Source organism: Pipistrellus kuhlii, unplaced genomic scaffold (genome assembly GCF_014108245.1).
Source record: "Pipistrellus kuhlii isolate mPipKuh1 unplaced genomic scaffold, mPipKuh1.p scaffold_m20_p_3, whole genome shotgun sequence".
Lineage (NCBI taxonomy): Eukaryota > Metazoa > Chordata > Mammalia > Chiroptera > Vespertilionidae > Pipistrellus > Pipistrellus kuhlii.
In genome coordinates, this window is record NW_023425529.1 from 59251550 (window position 1) to 59270682 (window position 19133).

The window sequence follows — 19133 nt, forward strand, 5'->3', positions numbered from 1 at the left end:
AAATCAATAAAATATATTTAAAAACAAAACAAACAAAAAAAAAAAACACCTGGCATTGACTTTCCTTATGGATAAAAGTCCTTTTATCCTGTTTCCAGAATAGGAAGGTTTCATTTTTATTGAATATTTGGTTTGGAAGGTAATTTTCCTCCACAATCAGCTTATCTAGAGTTCCCAAAGATGCTCCTACCTTCACAGTGGCACTCGCAGACTCACCAGTTACATTCACTTTATGTAATGATAATGATTCTTGAATCATTTAAGTCACACAGGGCTAGCTGGAAATTCAACATCATAGTCGGGTATAACCTTTCCTTCCAACATGGCAAACAGACAGAACACTGATGCAGTTCTTGACATTTTCCTTTGGCCATGATTGTCATGGTGCTAAAAAAGATATGCTTCTGTGTCTGGCCTTCAATCCAGATCATTAGAAGTTTCTCCATGTCTGATATAGACCCTTCTCAAATTTTTGTTAGTCTTGCTTCTTTCAATGGAGCAGATTCTTTAACAGCTTCCATCACCTTATTGTTCTTCAAGATCATAGCTACGGTGGAATGGGACATGCCTGACTGATGAGTAATAACCATCACTGATTTTCCACCTTCGTAATCTTTCATCACTTCAATTTCATTTCCAGGTCAATCTCTCAATGTGACCTCTTGCTGGCAACATTGGCAGTGGATTTTATACACTTAGGAGTCATGATGAACAAAACAACACAAGATTAAATTAAGCGCAAAACAAAAAATGCAATATACATGAGATGTTTGAGGCTGTTTCTGCTGTAACATGACATACTATTTTATGGCAACCTTTAAAAAAAATAAGTAGAAAGAGTGCACTCTAAAATAATGTTCACATATGTAATGAATAAATAAATATACAAATTGGTAATAGTATAGTAAATATACAGGTCAGTAACATAGTCTAGTAAATATACACATCAGTAATGTAGTCTTTTATCATCAAGTAGCATGTACTGCACATAACTGCACATGCTATGCTTTTACCTGACTAGCAGAGCAGGTTTGTTTACACCAGCATTACTGAAAACATGAGAGTAATGTACTGAGCTGTGATGTTACGATGTTTATGACACCACTAGGTCATAGGACTTTTTAGCTTCATTATAATCTTATGAGACCACTGTCTGCCACTGACCAAAATGTTATGCTGCTTATGACAATGGTGTTATTGGTAGAAGGGGTTTGTAATGTTCTTATTTGACAAAATTAGTAACCCTATTTCAGTCTGCAAATATATAGTATCTAAAATTCAGAAAATGACATCGACAGCTACTTGGTAAAGGGGCCAAATTAAGATTACACCAGTCATTAACACCTTAATAATTGCTTACCTGTCCTGCCTTGGCAACGCTTAGAGTTCTTCAGATTTCCACTCTCAACAATGACTTCTACCTCATACTGTCTTCCCGGGATGAGCCCTATGTCATCTATGAGGTAATGTGTTTCTTCCTTTCCCACGGTGGTGTTGAGCAGCACCAAAGAGTCATTGAAGAGCAGGATGCGATACTGCTCCCAGTCTCCAGCAGGGGGTGACCAGCTCACTACTAGGGACCTCAGGGAACCATTGCTGTTTGCCTCCAGGTTCCCAACTTTCTCTGGAACTAAATGGTGAAATGATGTCAAAAGGAGATACTAAAAACCAAAAATACTTATTCACTCTTCAGGGACAACAGGAGATAAGAGACCTACTATCTGCAATTCAAAACATTTCTATCCCCATCTGATGTTCAAGGATTGCAAACGAGTGTTCTTTCCTCACTGTGAAGACATTTGACATTCAAGAAATGTACACCCGGCTCACTTTAGTAGTATATCAGTAATGAGATCTTCTGTAACACTGTTAATTAATAACCTACTGACATGAACGCTGTTTGCATACCAGTTCTAGAGACAATATTGATGTTGTATCTAATGTCCGTGACATTGACGGATGTGGCATTTTTTGGAAAAGACTGCATGTTGTGGTCCTCTTTCTTTTCCAGTTGAGAAACACTAATCTTGCCATACAGCTCTGATTTTATTTCTTTGCTCAAAAACATTTAAGGTCTGTCCATTAACTGCAGAATAAATCAAGTCCTTGGGGTGGCATTTGCAGTTCCCTCCCACAATAATCCTCCATATCCTGCCAGTCTTCTGACCACTCCCGCAGCCACCCTCCCTCCTGCCCCACTCTCTCCAATGCTGGCCTCCAGGAGCGTGCTCTGCAGACGTGTAAGCCTCCTGGACTCTTCGGCCTTTGCTTACGTCATCCCTCTCACCTCAAATCCCCTTCCCTTGTTTCTCTCCAGTTAGTCTTTTTTAAATATATATATATTTATTTTCTAGAGAGGAACAGAGAGTCAGAAACATCGATGAGAGAGAAACATCCATCAGCCGCCTCCTGCACACCTCTTCCTGGGGATGTGCCCGCAAACAAGGTACATGCCCGTGACTGGAATCGAACCTGGGACCTTTCAGTCCGCAGACCCATGCTCTATCCACTAAGCCAAAACAGTTAGGGCTCTTCAGGAAGTCTTTACTGCTCTTCTGAAAGACATGTTTGTTCTCTTGTCTCTCTGGACATATGGTTTTTACTTGGGATCTCTAATGGCACAGAGAATGGACTCTGAATCAGACAGGCTGATTTCAACTCCAGCCACATTATTTACTGGCTGATGACTATGGACAAGTAATCTGTAAAACTGTGAAATTAATAGGACCTTTCTTGTGGTTTTGTTGTGAGAACTATGAAAAATGGCGTGAAGTCAGTGCCTGACACATGGAAATATCAATACAATTACCATTGTTAAAATGTACGGCACTGTTTTTATTTTGTGTGGGTATGTCCTACATTTGTGTGATTAGAACGTAGCTTCCTTAAGAGTAAGGGGGTCAGCAAGTAAATATTTCAGGCTTTGGGGACCATTATGGTTTTTGTCTCAAATTTTCTTTCTGTTTTTTTTTTGTAAAGCCTTAAAATGTAATAACCACTCAGCATGGGGCTATACAAAAACAGGTTATAGGCTGTATTTGGCCAAAGGATATAGTTTGCTGAACCCTGCCATTTTAATAAATCCCAAAGCTCATGCTGCAATAATTTACACATCGAAGGCACTGGATAAATGTTTGTGTGACTTAAATTAATAAAATAATTTAGTAAAAATAGGGTTAAGTGCTAACTGGCTCTTACTATAAATGCTGATGAGAAATATTTCATTTATTAGTATCCATGCCAATGCATTTTTGCTACTTAAGTGCTGTGGTGTGAAATAGCATAGGGCAGAGCCATTTGCTTAACTAACTCCAGTGAAGCAATTAACCCTCTGCTTTACTCTGTATGTGGGGCCTGACCACAGACCCCCTCAGTCATGCAGGCCATACTTCCCAGGCTAGGGAAGGAGTATCCCTTCTCCTCTCCTAAGATGGGTCAGAGATGATTTGGGCAACCACGGAATATTCTGGGGTTTAGCCTCACCTGTTCTGCCCACTGCCATCTTCTGAGCAGACAATTCACCAGAGACACAGCTGATGGTAACTTGATAAAGTCGTCCCGGGGTTAAGCCTTTAAATTGGGTTTCTGTAACCTGCGGTGCCAATGTTATGGATTCCTGGGTGGTCCCTTGGTGAGACAGTGTAATGTTGTAGAAATCCACAGTTCCGGGAGGTCTCTGCCACTTGACTTTTAGAGAGGTCAACGTGCCATCATTTGTCACCTTCAGATTCGAGACTTCCATGGGGGCTAATTAGGAAGAAAGATATCTTACCAGTCTTATTGTGGCCAAATTTTTACCAGAATTTTAATCTTGACAAGCCACACTCGCTGCACAGAAGAAAGTGACATGTTCGTGAGGCAAAAATAATACTGCAAAGCCAAAGAATGGCTACAGGGCTAGTGGAAAGAGCACAGTCATGGCAGCAGAAATTCGAATTCTGGCTCAGACTGAGCCTAGCTGGCTGGGCAGCCCTGGGCAGCTCTGCCCCTCTCACTGAGCCTCGGGGTCCTATTGGTAAATGAGGGCTTGGTCAAAATTCTCAAAGAGGCCGTCATCTGCCTAATTTCTTCCCCTCTTTATGTACCTAATAATAGCAAGTACATAATCGATTGGTCAACTGATCGGCTAAATATTTTTAGCACACAAAATAACAAAATTTTGTGTGCTAAAAATACTTTATTTTTCATTTTAAAGGATGATAAAATTAAAGCTTAAGAGTTGTGCCAATGACTCACTGATCCCAAAATTAAAATTTTATCTTGTCCTCCTACTCCTCCTCCTCGAAAAAAAATAAAAAAAAGTTGTATCATTATTTCATCAATGGAAAATGATCACAAAGGAGAGATATTTTGGTGAATATTTTTTCTACCTCTTGCTCATGCTGTATTTTGGGGCTGCAATAATGGTATAATACAAATTAACAACACTTCATTAAAAGAATGATTTTGCATAGATCAGTTAGAAGTGTTATCTGCTCTTGATATACATAAATAATTCTTAAGGTATATCTTTGTTGGGATGTCTATACATCTTTGAGATGTGATGTGAAAGGTATATGTAAATGTAGTGGTATCCAAGTACATTCCCACAAGCCTCTGAAAGTTTCAGAAACTCTCATCGCTAGAATCATTCTTAAGGCACTACATATTTGAGTTTATGTTAAAATTAGATAATTTCCTAAGAGAGTATATTTATTAACACGTTAGACCTACTAGAAGCATTAGAATCTACTAAAATGTAAGTTCCATGAGGGCAAAGATTCTGCTCTTTTGGCTGTTGTTATATCCTCAACGCCTAATGTACAGCTTACACCCAATAAATATTGAATGAGTGAATTAGTGTGCATGTAAATTACTCATTAAAACTGCACAGATAAGTTTATCAGGCTATATTAGGCTGTGAGACAGGCCCTGGAGTTTTGGGTCTAAGGGCATGTTTTATTGGGCAAAGCTTTGGGGAAATGGCTGCTTCACAGGAGCGGGTCCCCACATAGTGCTGAGAAAAGTACCCTGGTTGACTGTGAGTGAAGTCACAAGGGCAGTGGAATCCTGTGGAAGAGAAGGGAGACTGGCATACTGAAGTGAGAAGCTGGGACTCTATCAGTAATAAACTTTGCTATTCAGAGTGCTGCCAAAGGCTAGTTCAAACTTCAGAATAAAGGGAATCCCTCTTTTTCTACTAATTAGAAAAGTGGATAATATTAAGGGCCTTCTATGACATATGAATTTCAATTTGTCCTATATTACCATTATTCAAGTCATCAATAAGTCTTGTTTATTAAACCTTTCCTTGATTTGCACATCATTCTTGTTCAGCTAGCTGGGGCACTTACTTGTCCTGGCCAGTTTCCACCTTCGGTTTTGCAGCCCTGCGGCCTCGGTTACAATGGTGAGGTTGTAGAGGTGGCCAGATGTCAGTCCAAGAAAAGTGTAGGAAGTATCATATTTGTCCACAACAACATTATGAACTTTGATCCCTTTATCCATTAGTATCAGCTGGTATCTTTCCACATTCCCAGGGCCAGGGGACCAGGAAATCAGGAGAGAATTCGTTTTCGCTGAAATACCAATATCCTTCACCGGGGATGGCACTAATGGGATAAAATGCATTTGCAAAGTGTCATGCATAACTTCCTTGTAGAAGACACAGACACATTTAATTCAAAATTGCACACTCATTTATGTTTCTCTGTACATCTAACCTGTGTGATAAGTAATGAACACAGCACTTTTGAAATTTCACCAGAACCTAGATTCATACTCTTTTCAAAGTCCACAGCCTAAAGCTACATCATAGTTTAGCCTGTTTGTCTCTCCAACCTAATACAGTGATTCTGTAGTTTTTGCCAATGAAGTATGATGTGGCATTGCAGTAAAGGGAACAAGAAAAAGTAAAGAACTGTAGGAGAGGAAAAGTGGAAAGAGAGCAATAAAGCAGGAGAGAAAACGAGGGGAAAGTGAATGATAAGAAAGACAGCCCCTGATGGGAGGAGATGGTGAGATGTCATTGATCCTAGGGTATCTGGGTGCAAGCAAAGACTTTTTCCAAGCATGAAGATCTTTAGAAAACATCATGACTTGATGTGATGAGAAGAATACACAAAGGAGGAAAACAGTTAACAAGTTAGTTTTATGACACAAACTCAGAAAATGTTGTCTAAGATTTGAGTTAGAAAAGCCATTAGGAAACATTTACTTATTTTGGAGAAAACTCTAGACCTAGATAAATACCATGATGTGTTCAAAATAACCCAGCAGGCTAACAGCACAGCCACACCTTCATATTTTCGGTCTAATCTTTCCACTCTTCACACAACATTGATGTATGTTGTATGTATGTATGTATTGTGTACATATCTTAGGAGCATTCTTACTTCTATTTCTTGAACTTAATATAATGTCAAAGGAGTACAGACTATTAAACACCCAACTACCTGTGATCTTACCTGTTGATCCATTGATGATATGAATTGTAGAGGACCGTTTATTTCCAGAAACAGCTGTGATGGCAATATTGTATTTACTACCAGCAGTAAGGTTAGAAAATGCATATTCATTCAATGAAGTACTTTCCTGAATTTGGGCCTCCTGCACCTTTTGGTGACCATCAAATAACTGCACCTCATACGAGGTGACTCTTCCGGGAGAAGGAGTCCACTCAATGTGCAGTTTGGTTGAAGTAGTCTTCTCTTTACTGATCTCAAACCTAGCAGGAGGCAAAGGGTCTGCAAGGAAAAACCAAGAAAGAGAAGGTGGCTTGAAGACTCCTGCAAATAATCCAGATCCATTGTTCTTAAAAAGTTGAAGCATCTTCTGTCCTTGAACAAACCAGCATTTTACTCCACTTCCAAACTTACCATTTAATTCAAAAAAGAAACCCACTAGTTTATACTAGTCATATAAACTCCTTTTTCTAATAAAACTATTTGGTTGAGACAACTGTGAGTTTGGAATTCCAAGTAAGGTGATATTGTCTTTGGTTTGCAAGTTCAGCACTTTTCAAACATTGACAAATATCCAGGATATGCTGGATAAATTATGAAAATCAACAGAAAATACAGACATTATGAAATAATTGTGAAATCTGTACTGACATTTTTCTTTTTAAAGTTGTGTGCTTTCATGGCTAAGTACAGATAACCTCTGGTTGTTTTGAGATATCAGAAACCCACAAAAGATACAGACCTAGGCTAGATTTACTCAATGAAATGAATTCTCCCAACAGCTGGGATTTCCTATGTCACTAAATTTTCAAAACTTGAGTTCTGGAACATTTTTGAGCTACTGAGGCCCCCAGAGCAAGTGGAATTGGGATATCCTGCACCCAGCTGTTCACTTAGCTTTAATTCTCAATGCCAGTTTGCGAAGTCCCATTTCCCATGCATTGAATCTTTGCTATGGAACTCGAAATAGGATGAAGAACATGTCTCCAGGTTTGCAACTAAGTCAACAGTGTTCAGTGAGCAGTGAGATCATCTGAGAAACAAGACTCTCCCTACTCTGAATGCTGGGAGTAGAAACACTGAGAGACATTCACATATGAGTAATTTTCAGAAATTCCACATGCTTCTTGGTCTAGGAAGTGGGATTAAGATAAGGAAAACCATATTTCAATAGTCAGGTCAGATATTTTAGTGGCATGGCTATAGAGAGCTCAGTTCTTATCTACCTCTTGGCAAATTATAGTTTTCTCACAAAATGACAGCAGGAATTCTACAATATTCTTAGAACAGTATATATTTTTAAATGGTACTAATTTGTGACACTAATATTAATACAAACAGGAACAAACTAATCTTACTCTGTATTCAAAAGGCATTTATGACCAGAGAGTTCATACGACTATCTATGGGTAACCTAGAGACACCATACATAGACTAAATTCAACCTGTGATCTATATAATATCTTTATGTTTTTGGCTATGATTTATATGAGCACATCATACTGAAAAAATTAAATAATCCACACCATTTTGTAACATCATCAATTAACAATAATATACATGTTAGCTGACAAGTAAGCTGAGGCAGCAGTAACTCTAAGAGCCAAAAAGCATGGTGAGCGTGGAGGACAAGGTTGTGTAGTTTACACCCCAGCCCAGCACAGGCTCACCTGAGAGTGTAGGCTCTAGAACCCGAGGGCCTGGGCTTGCACCCGGCTCCCCTGCTCTGCAGCTGTGTGCTCCGGGCAATTCCTGAGCCTCCCTGTGCCTCAGCTATCTCATCTCTGCAATGCTGATGATAATACTCCCATTTTAGTAGAATTGCTATGAAGATTAAATTGAGTATTTTATCTGGGGCACTAAAAACAGTATTTGTACATAGTAAATGTTCAGTGTTAGTTAGTATTATTATTACTCTTATAAGCAGGAGAAGATCTTGTCATAGAGGAAGGAGGCTGTTGTAGCAGAGAGCATGGGCTTTGGACGTGTCAGAAGGAACTCAGTTCAAATCTCAGTTTCATCATGTATCGGTCACAAGACTTTGGGCAAGTAACTTCGTCTAAGTCTCCCTTCGCCCATCTGTCTGGGAATATAATTATAGTACCTACATTCTTGGGGTTTTCAGGAGTAACAAAATACAGAGAAGATATTACCTGACATACAATGGGCACTCAGTGATATAAATTTATTCTGTCTACTTGGTCTTAAAAGAAAAAATGCCTCTGGCCCTAGCAGGTTTGGCTCAGAAGAAAGAGTGTCAGCCTGCAGGCTGAAGGGTCCCAGATTCAATTTCAGTCAAGGGCATGTACCTCAGTTACAGGCTATGGCCCTGATTGGAGCCTGTGCAAAGGCAACCAATCGATGTGTCTCTCTCACATCGATGTTTTTGTTTCTCTCTCCCTCCCACTCTCTCTAAAAATCAATGGAAATCTATCCTTAGGTGAGGATTAAAAAAAAAAAATCTATATATACAAAACCCTAATATGCAAACAGACTGAACAGCAGAACAACCGAACAACCAATCAACCAGTCACTATAATGTGGGAATGGGGCTGCCGGCAGACAGGGGTCTGGGGACCATGATGGGAGGGTCTGGGTGGAGGCGCAGAGGATAGTCCGAGACCCACCCCTGTGCCCACCACAGCCTCGTGGCCCACAGTTTTATTCAAGGTGCACAAATTCGTGCACTGGGCCCCTAGTAAATAAATAAGAACAAATGTGAGCTCTTCTTAAAAAAAAAAAAAAAACAAAAACAAAAAACTTTTGAAAAAATCTTTTGCAAAGGAGAATAAATTTTTTTTTAAACCAAAGTGATAAAAACCTTAATTGCTGTCTTCAAAAAAACTAACCTTAAGAAAAATCTTACCAATTTATTCCCATGAACTAACTTTCTAACCCTTAAGATTAAAAAAAAGTTCCCAAGATGGTTCACATACAAAAGCTCTGGAGGAAAAACAGTTTTTTTTTTTTTTGTTTTTTTTTTTTTAATTCCTGGCAATATTATTTCTATCTTAGATAATAGTCTGTAATTAAGGACGTCATAATAAAAGCAAAGAACATAATTACCCCTCACAGAAAGTTTTCGTATTGTCCGTCAAGAATGGTATTTCACTATCAAAAGATTCTAATAGCCAACAAAACTCAAGAACAGCCTGTCATAGCCAACCAAGATGACACATTTTTGCTGAAGAGGCAATTTAAGGACAAGGATGAGAGGGACAGCTGCTTTCCAGGGATAGTTCCAATGAGATCAATACTGTACCGTCATCATCGATGTCTACAACTGAGCCAGAAAAAGGCCAAAGAAAATGATGTTATGATCAGTATAATCATACAAAATCTGCAAAATAGGAGCTCCAGAAAATGAATTTTAAGGTTCAGTGCCTAGAGGGTGAAGTTCAAAAATGCAGACTTTATCTAATCTCTCTGAGCCAGAAAACAAAACAGCCAATCCTTTGTACATCCGCTAGAACAAAGGAACAATGAGACTGGGAAGTGCCTGGGCTGCGAGAACCTGCACTGGAAACAAACACTTAAAACCCCATTTACGCTGCGATAAAGGCCTTTGCTGGCAGCTGTCCACTACTGCTATGCATGCAGCAAAGTCAGTTTTCAGACATCTCAAGCTAAGCCCAATGAAAACTCTGCTGTATTAAAAAATAAGTTTTCAATATTTTATTAGAAACAAATTAGATACTTTTACCCAGGATGCTAATTTCATATGTAAATATATATAAATGGGGAGATTTTTAAAATGCTATTTGGAAATTTAGTTATATGTCTGTAATCTTCTGGACTTATGATAAGTTGTATGTAATTAGAAAACCTACTTAACTTATGTAATTTATGCCAATGGCTAGAGGTATCAATGCATATTTAGGTGTGCAGTATAGTCTTTCTGTTTTTTCCACCCAACACTCTATACATGGTAACCAGTGAAGTATCCTATCTAATAAAAGAGTAATGTGCAAATTGATCATCACTCCAACAGACAAGATGGCTGCCCCCATGTGGTCAAAAATGGCTGCCCCCATGTGGACAAAAGATGGCCACCACAAGATGGCCAGCAGGGGAGGGCAGTTGAGAGGGACCAGGCCTGCAAGGGAGGGCAGTTTGGGGAAATCAAGCCTGCAGGTAAGGGCAGTTAGGGGTGACCAGGCCAGCAGAGGAAGGAAGTTGGGGGCGACCAGGCCTGCAGGGAAGGGAAGTTGGGGGAACCCAGGCCTGCAGGAGAGAGCAGTTGTGGGGGATCAGGCCTGCAGGGGAGGGCAGTTAGGGGTGACCAGACCTTCAGGGAATGGCAGTTAGGGGTGACCAGGTTGGCAGGGGAAGGCAATTAGGGGCAATCAGGCTGGCAGGGGAGCAGTTAGGCATCAATCAGGCTGGCAGGGAAATGGTTAGGGGGTGATCAGACTGGCAGGCAAAAGCAGTTAGGGGCAATTAGGAAGGCAGGCAGGTGAGCAGTTGGGAGCCGGCAGTCCTGTATTGTGAGAGGGATCCCAGATTGGAGAAGGTGCAGGCTGGGTTGAGGGACCTCCCCCCCAATGCACAAATTTCGTGCACCAGGCCTCTAGTTATCTATATAAATAATAAAAGCCTAAGGGACTGTTATGGCAGAATGATCAGAACAACCACTCACTATGATGCACACTGACCACCAGGGGGCAGATGCTCAATGCAGGAGCTGCCCCCTGGCGGTCAGTGTGCTCCCACAAGGGGGAGCACCACTCAGCCAGAAGTCAAGCTCACAGCTGGCAAGTGTAGCAGCCATGGCAGGAGCCTCTCCCATCTCAGCAGGGGTGCTAAGGAGCAGCGAGCTGAGCTGTTAGGAGCAGCAAGCAGGTGGGCAATAAGAAGTGAGGGGTCCCAGATTGCGAGAGGGCGCAGGCCAGGCTGAGGGACCCCTGCACAAATTTCCTGCACCAGGCCTCTAGTAAACTATATATAAGAACTGTTGAAAACCATAAATCAATAATTTAATCTCAAACAATACATCAAGATTTATCATTAGCCATGAATTTAAAACATCTTTGTGCTTCTGAGTGTCAGAGAGACCTGGAATACCCTATGCAAAGTGCTGCCAAAGTCATCTGCCAGATTTCAGTGTATCTACTAGTATTTGGAAGTTCTAAAATTCCGTAAACTGGCCTGATGTCAATGCAACTTTTCTGTTCTCAGAGGAAAAGATTAAGTGTAGCTAAAGTCCCGATTCAAAATTAATTCTTTTTCTTTCTTTTTTTTTTAATGTTACAGGAAGAGGGAGAAACTCATATATAATGAAATGAAAATAAGGGGGTACCCTGCACTTAATACATATAATGAAAGCATTATTTTCTTTTAAAAAATTCTTTTGAATGGCTATTAAAATACCTTTTGATATAGGAATTTCCAGCGTGTTTAGAGTTCAAAATGACAGTATTCATTTTGGAAATAAAATCAACCTTATCACAAGAGTGCAGGCAACCCACGGGTTAATACTAAATGCTCTTCTTGAAGTCATAATAGCACCGCAGCCTATCTGTAAGATCTGAGAGTTTACAATAGATTTTCTCAGTTTTGAAAACCTGCACCAACGGATCGTTTGTGGCTTTCGCCCGACAGAAGAACAAAGTAAAAAAGCGATTGCTCACAGTCTCCAGTTAATTAAGTACATCTCTTTTACTTTGTGATTGTTGCTGTTTGATTATACTAGTCAGCTTCCTGACATCTTTTAAGATGATATTTTATATTATACCAGCATATCAGGATTAACATGCATTTGATTTATCACCTTAATACTCTAGAAATGAAGTTCAGGCAAGAAGGAAGTTTCAAAGTTTTAACAACCTTGAAAGGGAAATTTAAGCAGTTTTGACAATTATTTGCATTATCATTAAGTGCAGCGTGCCCCCTTATTTTCCAGGTCATCATATTTGGCTCTACATATGTAATTAGTAGACGGTCTGCCATTACAGTCTACTCAGACAATTAACATCTAACTTTGATATTAAACAAAACCTGGCTTCAAATCCAACCCTGTCCGTTACAAAGGTGACTTTAGGCAAGCTGCTTACCTTTGCTGATGCTCAGTTTCCTATCTATAAAACGGGACCCACAATACATTGCAGAGTTTAAGTGCTAAGAGGTTAACGGAGGTAAAGAGGTAAGCGCAGCCCTCACACATGTTGGGCTCTCAGTAAATGGCAGTGGACTTTTCTGACAAGGTAAAAAAGATGTCAGCATTGGTGCCTGGGGATGGAAAATGAAGCAATTTTTCTGTGTTCTCCTCTCATTCTGTCTGGACAAATTGGACTTTATTTATTTTTTGCTAACCTGCAGAATGCCATGCCCACCAACAGAAGTCAGACTAGTGAAGAAAGCTTCCTAAGCACACAAAAGAAGATCAAGCTCAGAGCACTAAGTTGGTTCATTCCCTACATGTATCGATAGCTCAGCTTGACTTTAGAACTCCTGAAAAAGCCTGCAAGTAGCTGATCACTGAATACTGGCATCCATCACCAAGAATTCAATGCAACTGAAAATCAACCACTGCTAATAACTTATAATTTCTTTACACTCTAACACATTTAATCATTAGTCCACCCTTGTGTAGGCTACACACACACACACACACACACACACACACACACACGGACTTATTTGTACTATGTTTTTACCTTAAAAAGTCAACTTGGAAAGTAATAACAAAGTGTCATGTAGTAATTTGAAAGAATTAATACCAGCTTAAGAATTATGTCCATTTTGCAGAATAGTGGAAAGAATTGGAATTGGATGCAGTGAACTGGGGTTCAAGTTCTTTGCCTATCCTCTATTAGCAGTGTGGATTCGTGATCTGTTAATTCTTGGGAATATCAATCTTATCTCCAACCTGAAAATAATAATAGTAAACTTACTACACACTTAGTATGTGACAAAAACCATTCTAGAATTTACATATGAACCTCTTAAAACCTCAAAAGATCCTATAAAGTAGGCAATATTTTTTAAAAATATATTTTATTTATTTTACACAGAGAGAAATTGAGAGGGACAGAGAGTTAGAAACGTCGATGAGAGAGAAACATCGACCAGCTGCCTCCTGCACCCCCTTCCCCCCACTGGGGATGTGCCCGCAACCAAGGTACATGTCCTTGACCGGAATCGAACCCGGGACCCTTCAGTCTGCAGGCCGATGCTCTATCTACTGAGCCAAACAGGTCCCGAAAAGTAGGCAATATTTTTATTACTATCCCCACTTTATAGATTAGGCTTGGGGCGGTTAATAACTTCCCAAGGCAACTTGTCTAGGAAGTGATGGAGGCAGCAGCTTTCAGAACTAAACTCTAAACCACTCTGCAACCCGTGCCTTCATAATACTCCCTCCACAGAACTGTCCTGAGGATAAAATTAAACAATATATGGTCAGTGTAGTATTTAGTTTATCTATACAGATTTGCCCATGTATAAAGAGGAATGGTACCAACATTTTGATGCCATTGAAAAATAGAAAAATTATGCCAATAGCTCTTGAACTCCAGTGTGCACTGATCCACCTTGATATTTGTTTAAAATCAAATACCCTAGACTCCACTCTTTTTAAATTCATCACAGGTTGGGTAGAAGTCAAAAATATGCGTTTATAACAAGATCTGCAAGAGATTTCGAGGCTTACAGAAATCATGGCCTATGTTTAAAGCTATGGAAGTGTTATGGGCTGAATTGTGTACCTCTAAAATGCATATGATGAAGCTCTAACCCCCAATACTTCAGAATGTGACTGTATTTGGAGTTAAAGCTTCTAAAGAGGTAATAAAGTTAAAATGAGATTGTTAGGGCAGTTGTCAGCAAACTCATTAGTCAACAAAGCCAACTATCAACAGTACAATGATTGAAATTTCTTTTGAGAGCCAGATTTTTAAAACTTAAACTTCTTCTAACACCACTTCTTCAAAAGAGACTCGCGCAGGCCGTGGTATTTTCTGGAACAGCCACACTCAGAGGGCCAAAGAGCTGCATGTGGCTCATGAGCCGCAGTTTGCCAACCATGGCACTAAGATATTCTTCCTATAAGTGAAGTTCCTTACCACTAGTCTACTTCCCTGGGCTCTATAACTTACCCATAACCCAAGGAGAATAGGCCGTATTTTTGGTATATGTATATTTTCCCACTAAAATATTCATTCCTTTCATTCATATTTACTTATTTATCATCTATCTATCTATTCATGCATAGATCTAACTCAATCTATTCATTAACTCATCCATCCATTTAATCAATATTTATTGAACATGTACCATGTACTATTGTAGATGCCCTTTTATTCTTATTGATGGGAGGATAAAACCCCCAAAAGTTCTAAGAAAACCAGAAAATTTTATTTAAACAAACTCAAATGTCCTTAGGATGCATTCAGGTAAGGAAATATGAAGTGGTCAAATGAATTGGTATCTAAAAAGAGAGAAGCCACAGCTCAGCTCTAGGAAGTTCTAGGCATATTGATGGCACCGTTTTGCCAAATTTTCCAATATTTTAATCCATACGTCTGTTTTTATGCATATTTTCCATCTTTTTAATGCTGGTGAAACAAACTGAACTCTTCACAAACACTATGAGAATCAAATAAAACAGCTATTATTCAGACACCTACATGTCCCTAAGGGCTACCAGTTCTCAGCTTCTGCTCTGAACTGAGGACACAGTGTTGCAAAAGTGCTGGGTTCTCCAGTATCAGCTATCTTCACATCTGACTTCTGATGAAATCACCATTAGTAATTTGGCTTTCAGCTTCTTATGGCTGTTGCAGAGATGATTTAGTGGCTGAAGAAACCTGAGACCTTCCCAATGACTTCTCCGTGGTTATGAAAGCACGCCATACATTCAGGAGGCAGGGCAAGGTCTTCACCTGGGAACGATGCAGCAAAGGTCTGACCCCACCTTCATCGTGACCTTCTCTCACCTCTGCACAGCCCTGCAAGGGCACCGTGTATTGTTTATCATCTTTATAAACTCACCAATCACTCCCTGGTGTTAGTCACTGTGGTATCCATGCTCAATAAATGTTTGCTGGACTGAATATGAGTACACAAATTTTGCTGTTGCGATTTAAAAAGCCAGAGTGGAGATTGATTGTTGCTGAAATAGTTCTCATTTAGTTAAAAATTTGATCTTTAAGGTCATGTCTACATGACACCAAAATAACTAGTTCTTTTAGAAAATTATCAGGAAAAACAATCAGACAAATCACACTTGGAATGATCAGAGATAATCTAAGCAGCTGCTGCATTTCTAGCCAGGCCATGCCTTGCTCTCACTCTTTTATTGTGGACCAACCAGACAGAAGGATAGCCCATCACATTCTGAATGACTTTTCTCTTTGAAGTTACATCTCAGAGTTAGCATTATATACCACTAGTTGGTCCTGCTTTGTTACACTGAAGTATAATTTGTAGATTTCATTTCTGTAATTAACATAGAGGAGTACTGGTCCTTTCTCTTAACTAAATGAAAATTTCACATATATTCTTAAAATATAGATGGCACCATTAACAAAAAATAAACAACCAACCAAAAATATCCTCCTTGATACCTGATTTTAAATCTTAAGTTTAAAAAAAAAAAGTTTACTTAAATACAATTATTTGTTCAATGTGGAGAACCATCTAAGAAGAGTTATACCATCATGTAAATAAGTGTGAAAAATTATCATTATACAAACATCAGCTGCAAGTTTCATTCTTCCTATTCATCATGGAGCGCATAAAACGTGTGCCTGTGGTACTGCAAAAGTGACTCCTTAGGGAAAATGATGATAACCTCACACATTGGATGCTGATGAAGTCTTTTTTAAAAACTCAACATAGCTAATAAAATTCAAATATTTGTTACAAATGTCTCTGGACTTGAAACACCTGCATGCATAATTAAGTTGAAAGGGCATTCTAACAAGTAACCCCCACGCTATGTCCTTTTTCATCATTCATTTCCAAAAAGTAAAACCTATGGGTCAAATGACTGAATTCTGGCTTATGAATGTCTACATCCTTTCTCCCATATGCTTCCAAAGGCTCACCTGTTTTTAAAGATCATCTGGTCCATTCAACACAGACATCTTATTAAATGTAATGAACACATTTGGAAATTTTGTCATAAATTTAACAGTATCAGCAACCTGAGTGTTCACAAAACTATGCTCACATACCAAGAAACCAACAACTTTATGACTAGAAACCAAGCTGCTTAAACTTCTATGAAATATTCTAATTATGTGGTTGATTCCTGTCTTTCTGAGTCTATATAAAAATGCAACTAAGTGTTTAACAAGTTGTATTTCTTTCCAATTTAAGTTCTTACAGATCTCAGAAATTATCTAAAAGTTTCATCTGAAGTAAGTCAAATGATGTGACTGGGCATTCTTAACTTTTCTTTGAAAAAAAAATAAGAGAATTAATATTTGCTTGACTAATTTCATGTACCCAGTTTTATTTTCTAATCCTGAGAATGGAAAGTTCTCACATCTCTTTAAAGAATTACAGCAGAAGAAGTGATTTTTGTTCAGGCTGCATGTGAAAGAGAATAGTAAGGACAACACATTTCTAAATTTAACTTCTGTAATTTTCAGTGAAATTTGGTTTTCTAGATAAAAGTAAGTCTTTCCTGTTGCAATAAATAAAGATAATGTTAAAAGGAAGACGAACAAAGTCATAAGACATCACAGTCGTTAGAGAAGTTAGAACACATCTGGCGGTAGCATGGGGATTGATGAGGTAAGGTGCATGACAGTCCCTACCTGAGTGGCTGGCACTCGGTAAGAACTTGGAGCTAAATGACCAAGTCTACCACTCCTATTATACAGATAAGCAAACTGAGGCAGGAAAGACAAAGTTAGCATGCATATATGCATGGAAGGATGTGCCAAAAGTGTAAAGAAAATAACTGACTTGAGGTGCAGAGTAACTCTAGGACGTTCTCTGACACTACACAGCTTTAGTTACATAATACAAAACTATTTCCGTACCCTTGTTTCAAGGCAGTTTTCTAATATTCTCTTATGAATGGCTCTATTCTACCCCTGAAGATTTTAGATCCTGGTTCCAAAAATAAAACTAAGTTGAGGAAAGGCATATCCCCAATCATTGCACTTCCATTATTTATTCTAAAAACATTTGCTTAAAATTATTCCAGGGCTTGACAATTTAATGGACTGGAAGCTCAAAATCACATCAACTTTAACAAACTCCTCCTCAGCCCAAGGTGTCTCTTTGCTCTCTCCTAGAAGCCGCTAGTCCGCTGTTTTCAGCACTAAGGAAGTCTCTGCAAGCCGACCAAACTGCTTCAGACCAGACCTGAGGATATGTATCTTCGCAGGCATTGCCTACCTTTATATTTACTTATTTATGTGTAAGCCTGGGACTCAGGAAACACCAGCTGGATGAGGCAGAGCTGAGCCCTCAGCCCGGAGTGGCCCAGCCATCCAACCAGCACCTGCCACCCCTTTTACCTGTTTGCAAGACCACAGCTCTCTCTTCTCCATCCAGAGGTACAATCCTGAAGGTATAGGCGGTCCCCGCTTGCAAATCTTTGGGGTTGCATTCATAGGTGTCGTTGTCTCTCCTCATGGGGTGACATCTCGTGAACCCCGACGACGTGGCGTTGCTGTAGACGAGGCTGAAGTTACAGGGCGGCCCCCAAGTCCTCCACCGGAGGGACGCGGCCCGGCTGGACACCCTGGACTCGGTCACGGTGAAGTTGCATCCCGCCGGCTCGCCTAGTCCGGTCTGCAAAGGAACCAGAGACAGCAGCTGAGCCCGCAGCCCGGGATGCCCGGGGACAGTCCCATCGCGGGCTCCCCGCGCCCCAGCCCCAGCGCATCCCTCGGCGCACCCCGCAGAGAAAACGCCTGCGGGGAGGTGGAGGGCACAGGTCTCCCAGCTGCTCCTTCCTCGGAGCAACAGGAGAAAAAAGTGCCCCCCACCCCCCTTTTTCCCCTTTGACAGTCTGGCTGGAGGCTCAAAGGAGGATCTTTCTTCCCAAGGGACATAAAATCCGGCCACCTCCCTCCCCAAAACCGAACGGAGGAGCCTCGAAAGCGGAGGGAGCGGGCGCTGGTCCTGCTGGCGGGACGGTGCGCTCACCTGCAGGAGGCTCAGCGCGGCGCACAGCGCCAGCCCGGCGTCCGGGCGCAGCATCGCGGCAGCGGAGGGGCCGAGGCTCCCGCCGACGGCCGCGCGGAGCCACGGGCTGCGGCGCTCGGGGCGCCCCGCGGGCTCAGGGCGCTCCCCTCGGGGCTGGTGAGGCGCGAGGGCTGCGGCGGCCGCCGGGGCTGCGACTGAGGCTGCCGGCCCGGGCGGGCTGCGGGCGCGGGAGGCGGCGGGGGCCGGCGGCGCGCCGCCCTTCCCACGCTGCCATTCTGACCCGCTCCGCCTCGCCCCGCGCCCCGTCCGCGGACTTCCGCAATCAAAAGGCAATTTCCTCGTCTCCCGGCAAAGGAACAATGCGCCGGCGAGGGAGGGAGCCCGGAGGAGCCAGCGCATGAGGCTGCCAAGGGCGCTCCGGGCGGGCCAAGCTGCCCCCACCTCCCGGGGGGGTGTCCCAGGCGAGGGGTCCCGTCTGGATCCCAGGAGCGCTGCTTCCTCCTCGCCTCCCCTCCCCTCCCCTCGACTTTCCCTTTCCCCCACTCGGTGGTCCCCCACGTCGCCGCCTTAGCCACGATC

General features: G+C 41.2%; 1 protein-coding gene across 5 annotated transcripts in view; it reads right to left on the reverse strand.

Annotated features, from left to right (window-relative positions):
• Window positions 1–19133, reverse strand: part of PTPRB (protein tyrosine phosphatase receptor type B) — a 105363-nt gene that overhangs the window by 63475 nt on the left and 22755 nt on the right. For 3 of the 5 annotated variants that reach the window (XR_004991617.2, XM_045588261.1, XM_036459011.2), the window contains exons 4-8: window positions 17921–18197; window positions 6447–6725; window positions 5334–5591; window positions 3484–3747; window positions 1361–1630 (exon numbers count right to left, since the gene is read on the reverse strand). Coding sequence is in view for 4 of the 5 variants with exons in the window: in XM_045588261.1 (XP_045444217.1) it covers window positions 1361–1630; window positions 3484–3747; window positions 5334–5591; window positions 6447–6725; window positions 17921–18197 (1348 nt within the window). In the remaining variant the exon portion in view is untranslated. Of the gene's footprint in view, window positions 1–1360; window positions 1631–3483; window positions 3748–5333; window positions 5592–6446; window positions 6726–17920; window positions 18198–18554; window positions 19044–19133 lie in introns of those variants that run through there. The other 2 variants (XM_036459012.2, XM_045588260.1) reach the window with 2 other exon arrangements.